General features: G+C 34.6%; 1 protein-coding gene across 1 annotated transcript in view; it reads right to left on the bottom strand.

The window, feature by feature from the left end:
* The window catches only part of LOC122090467 (vacuole membrane protein KMS1-like), an 8295-nt gene extending 7427 nt beyond the window's left edge, over positions 1–868 (bottom strand). Inside the window, exon 1 of the mRNA XM_042660066.1 lies at positions 421–868. Within this exon, the coding sequence (XP_042516000.1) occupies positions 421–490 (70 nt within the window). The 5' untranslated portion in view covers positions 491–868. The remainder of the gene's footprint in view (positions 1–420) is intronic.
* Positions 869–6055: the final 5187 nt, after the last annotated feature.

The following is a 6055-nucleotide window of genomic DNA, read 5'->3' as shown; positions in this document are numbered from 1 at the left end:
AGCCCTATTCATCAACAGAGCAGAATCCCTTTTTTTTTTCCCATCTAATGCCCATAAAAGGGCAGCGTTTAACAAGTTCGTAGCCAGCTACAACATCAGAGTCCTGATTTTCCTCTTCTTCTCCGTGACTTGCAGTCAAAACTGAAGTAGAAAGAATATTGAAAACCCTAATTTTCCTCAGCTCAAGTTCTCTAACGCCAAAATACATACAAAAAAAAAAAAATACAAATATTCAATAGAAAAAACTCCAAAAGTCAATTAATTAAGCCCTAACTCTTAACCATCTGGAATCTGGATATTCCTTCATTTTCACCAACTCCACATAAATTCCAAAAGAGCTGCCGGAAAAGGGGAGGAGAAGTAACAAAATCGAAGAGAACCAACAAACAAAGCAAGTCAATAATTGCAACAGACACTCACTTAAGATCGACGGGTCTTCAGACGGAACCGAAGACGACGACGTAGATGCTTCTCCTTTCCCGGACCCCATTCTGATTAAATGCTATTGAGAATCCGATAACATCGAATCAGAATTTAAAAAAAGTGTTAATTTCCTTTTCCTTTTCTGTAAATCAAACAGAGAACTCTCCAGAATCAGAAATCAAATTCTCAAGAGTCAGAGATGCTGAGATGCATCAACCGATCGATGATCAATAAAAAAAAAAAGGAGACGAATTCATAAAGGCTCGCTCCTTTTCAACGGTTTTGAATCCGGAAACAGCAGATCCGTCAGGAAAATAAGAACAGAGGAATTTAATTGGTCTCAAGAATATGCTGCAGAGCTGTTACCGCTCTGCGCACGGAGATCGTCAGCAGAACAGAAACACAGAGGAGAGAGAAAGAGAGAGATGCTTTCTTTTCTTTTTTTAATTATAAATTTTCCCATAAGAATGGGTAAATACGCTATATGCTATTAGAGGATATTAGAATCCGAAATAAAAGTTGCTTTTTGGGCTTTAATGGGAATAATGATAATAAAGTCTAAGTAAAATGACATTAAGCCACTCTAATTTTCTCAATATGACAAACATATCCAAGCACGTGATCAATTAAATTGCTTTTGAAGAAACCTATTTTTGTCCTTTTGTGTTACATTGTTTTGGTCACACTCATAACCCTTTTCTTTCTTTATTCGCCCACTTGTTAACTCTATATATATAGTGAGAGAGAGAGAGAATGTTAACCAATTAGATATTTTAGCTTATTGTTAATTGTTAATAAAATAAAAATAAAAATATTCCTTGCTTCCAAAAGACCACACCGAAATTTGGAAGCAGATTCCTTCACCCACGACAAAGGAATAAATTCTTCAATGTGGACATTAATGTGGGTAGGATGGGGAATATGACTATAGTAAAGGTTTGTTTGAACTTTCATTTTTTTGGAGGTTCGTTTTTATTCGGTGGGGGAAAATTTTCTTCGTAATTACCCATGTAAATCACACGATAAATCTTAGTTATTCATTTTATATCAAGGTCATACCATTGGTTTATTAATCTAATAAATCAATTCTCTTGTTAATTGTTCTTGAGTGACAATAATTTTACTATTTCATATTTTATTTTTTAAATAATATTCTTTGCTTATAAGAAAAGTATTATTAATTGTTGATAGACTCATGACAAGAAAAAAGTCAAGATTTTGGATTATATTTAGTTTAGGAAAAAGGTTTCATGTGCAATTTATGTGCAAGCAACATAAAAGAATGCATCAATGAGGTGCAGTTTCTTATGAAGAAAAATAATGAGATTATTTCATATGTTGGAGAGAGAGAGGGTGCTAGTGGCTCTAAGTAGGGGTGTCAATTGATCAGGTTGGGCTGGTCTTGGTCAAGTCAACGGTGTGAAACTTTTACACCTTGAATGTTCGTTTATTTAAACGGGCCTAGGTTTAGGGGGCATGGTATGGTTTGTAATCGAGTCGGTCGATGTCAGGCTTTAATTGGGCTATGGACCTACATAAGACTAAACGGACTCTCCCTAAAATAATTTTTTAAGTGGATTAAATGTCCAAAAATCTTCCATTTGAACATAGCTCTAAGAATCATTTTTTTAAAGTTTATTTTCAAAAGATTCAATATCGCGAAAAATATATTTCTTATTTGGGAAGAAAAAAAACGACAGGTTACTGAATTTCCTTGACCATGTCAAAATTTTTATGAGTTTTCATAAAAATAATAGTTTTTGTTTGTCTAGCTTTGAAGAAAAGAAATATGTGATTACAAGAAACCAAAATGATCAAATAGGAAAAGTAATATCTGGATATTACCAAAAATGAATAGAAAAAAAAAGAGGAAAAGGAACATCTAGGGCTGATGAACATGAGATATAATCATACAAATCAGTCAATGGCAATGGGATAAGCATTCCTTAATAAACTAATTGGGCTTGCATTGCTATGACGGTGAAGAAAACTGGACAAATCAATCTCTCTATATATAAGGGATGAGAGTCTACGGTGCAACTTTCTCATCTCCATCTGACGGTTTTGTCCATGGCTATGCGTGTATAAAACTTCTTCCCAAAACTCAATAGATTTTATTCTTAACTAATTCAATTAATTGATTTTGTTTGAAAAAAAAAATAATAGAGTTTTCCTAAACCCACAATGAATGGTGAATGGGAATCCATTCATCACAGAATCTGAGATATGCGATAAAGGTATTCGGAGGGCATTTCGGTGAGATAAGAAAACCCCATAGGGGTTTGTGAACTTCATGGATTTAGGAGAATTTTTTCTTTCAAGAAATAAAAAGTTCTTTTAAAAAAAAATAAAAAATCTCTTCTGCGTCAAAGCAAGATATAATATTAGCACTTTTGTGTCTCTCTCTTCTCCTCACCTTGATTCCACAATCTTTCAATATTAGATATCATTTTGTCACGTTTCAATAGTAAGATCCTTTATGTTGCTTGCTCAGAGAATCCTCTTCTTAAATTATAATACGAGTTTAACAACTATCGATGGCCAACAATGTTAAATTTGTTTTATGATGAACATTATAGTATTGGCACACATGAGAGATCATGTGTCATGAGTTTCTTGACTTCAATTCACTTTTCATTTGTTTTCTTTGTCCCAACCTTCATTTGTTATTCACTTCGACAATTGCACAGGTATCTACATAAGATTCTTTAGTTTTATCATATTATTTTATATTAAAAAAAAAAAAAAATCTCATTCCTCCTGTGGACCACATATAAATGGTATCATTCATCACACCACCATTTGTGTGATATGCAGATTCGCTTCCACAATGGTGTCGTGGGAGATCATCTCTCTTATTTTATTTAATTTTAATTAAATATCAATTTTAAATTAATTTGTAATATGATGATTGTTGATGATGATTAAGAATGATTATTGATAATGATTTGGGTGATAGTGGCACGTCTATTTTTTCCATTTAACAGTTAGATAGGGTTGAAATTTGGTGGACAAGCAAACTTCAAGATCTCTTGCTTCTACGTCAAATTTCAGCCTCTATGGATTCTATTTGCCTTGATTTGTAAGGGTAAAAAAAAAAAAGATGATATGATGTTTCGAGGCATGCTAGTTTAGATTTTAGAGATGGTTCTCTAGGCGGGCCTTGATTTTGCCAAATTGAAAATCATGCATGGTTGAAACTTTGTGGATGAATGGATTTAGGGTCTTATATTCACATGCCAAATTTCAGCCCATATGGTAAAGGAATTTGTTAAATTCTGAATCAAAGCATTGTACAAAACATGAGAGATCTACTAATTGTCAGGGTACGCATAGGCATGCGTGGATATAAATGGAGATCCATGACAATACACATGAGGATATTTAATAAATTTGAGTATGAAAGTTAATATATGGCCAATTTAGACTTCTTCGATATCCAACGTTGGAATTGTCAACTTGTTTTGAGTCTTTGATATCAACTTTAGGAGAAAATTCAATATGTTGCGCATTTGCAGAAGGAAGGATGGAACACCTGCATTCTCGGAGGAATGAATCATAAAAATTACCCCAACACCGCTCAACAGGGACAATGCCTGGGAAAAGGTCTTGTGCTTTTTAAAATTTTCTCTTGATACAAAAACTACACAATTTTCTCTTTTTCTTTGTTATTATTGGTAACATCCAATCTAGAACTTTAAGGTATTAAGTGGAAAGTGCTTCTCAAGTATATTAATGTAGTAAGGACTTGAATAAATTCGAAATGCTTTTGTTTAGAGGATCCTCCGAACTCTCAGGCGGATCACAGGTCGATAAGGCTTCTATGTTGGTGCTTTTCACATTCGATCTATCTAGCATCGCATTTGTAATTTACTAGTTATAATAAAAAAAGTGATCTCTCATTCTATCACATCTACCTTCTACTGGTTATGCCACGAGATGCTTGCATAGATGTGAGATAATAATTTTATAACTCCCAAGATCTCAACACTATCCTACCTGTTTCTACACGTGGACATACATATTGAGAAAGGCAATTGACAATATTAGAGAGTCCAGCCTGAAACGTTAAGACATTTGATGGAGAAAGCTCCTCGAGTATATGAAGGGGAGTTGTACATATAGTAAATAAGGAATAGATCAACATGAATATTAATATAAGACATTTAATAATTCAAATCCACTTGACATGAAAAGCCAAAGGATCAAGCCAATAAATTAGACCATTTGACTTGTACTGTAGAAAATAAGTTGAAATAGATTTTGTCTGATCTTATGAGATTTACATCAATAAAATATACTAATAAGATCAACATGATCTAAAAAATTCCATTGAACACTTTATCAACAAACATGATGCAACATAAAATAATTGTATGTTAGATTATCATTGGGATATTTAGACAATGTGGCCTAACATTTGGTCCACTGGAAAAGAATATCATTGTTTCTACCAAAATAATAATAATAATATCATTTAAGGCCATCACTAGGTTGCTAAATGATGATCAAAGTTGGGCTCAAATGGGCTAGGCACTTCAGCCTTATATGTAAAAAAACTAATGCCAAGCCCTTACAAAGAATTAGATAATATACAACTAATCCCGTAGGCTTTGAAGGATAGCCCAAGACTAGAGTCTGACTCGACCCAAGCCCCTCAAATTAGAAAATATACACTAATCCAGTAAATAATCTTACATTATCCACTTGTCCCGAAAATTAAAAGTTGGAAAAAAGAATCTTACAAGTCTAGTGTAGGCAACATTAGTACACAAGACCAATGGGAGGTTACGCAAGAACATCTTTAGCGAGGGTAGCGTGGTCATTTCATGCTTGCTATGTATGGCATAGGCAACATCAGATTGAGAGCGTTTTTTCTGGATCTGGCCCCTCTCCTGAGCAATGATCGCTTATATCTGCCCATAGCTACCTAGGTGATCGACACGTATCCAAGCGATGATCCCATGGCTGTGCTTCTACCGACTAGAACAGAGGTGCCGTGTCAAGAGCCATTAGATCATCGCTTGGACACATGTTAATCGCTCAGGTAGCTATAAATAAGACCACGGCCATCACTGCTCAGGAGAGGAGCCCAATCCGTTCTTTCTCCCTGAAAAAGTTAAATACTCATCCCATAGTTGGGCTGATACAATCCAGTAGGCCCAAACACAAATAGGTCCATAACCAGGCCCATTACTACTAGAAAGAATTACCCTTCCACTCATGGTTTTAAGTATCTCCGATACCGATACGATACCCTCCGATACGTATCTTAAATTTAGCCGACCGATACGATACACATCGATACGATACATGAAATTTTTAAAATCCTTTCGTATTGATATATATCTTACAATACATACCGATATGCATTAATACACCACCAATACACATCGATACGATACGATATGCCTCGATACGACTATGAAAATTATAAAATTGAGGTAAAATATACGTTTCGGTATGTATTGGTACGTATCGGTGAGTATCGGTATGTATCGATCGGTACGTATCGGTATATATTGGCACGTATCGGTGAGTATCGATATATGTCGATACGTATCGGTGAGTATCGATACGTATCGGTGAGTATTGATACGTATTGGTGAGTATCGATATATATCGGTACGTA

This window comes from Macadamia integrifolia, chromosome 10 (assembly GCF_013358625.1).
Source record: "Macadamia integrifolia cultivar HAES 741 chromosome 10, SCU_Mint_v3, whole genome shotgun sequence".
Classification (NCBI taxonomy): domain Eukaryota; kingdom Viridiplantae; phylum Streptophyta; class Magnoliopsida; order Proteales; family Proteaceae; genus Macadamia; species Macadamia integrifolia.
Note: the sequence above shows the minus strand (reverse complement) of the source record. Positions and strands in the feature narration are given on the sequence as shown.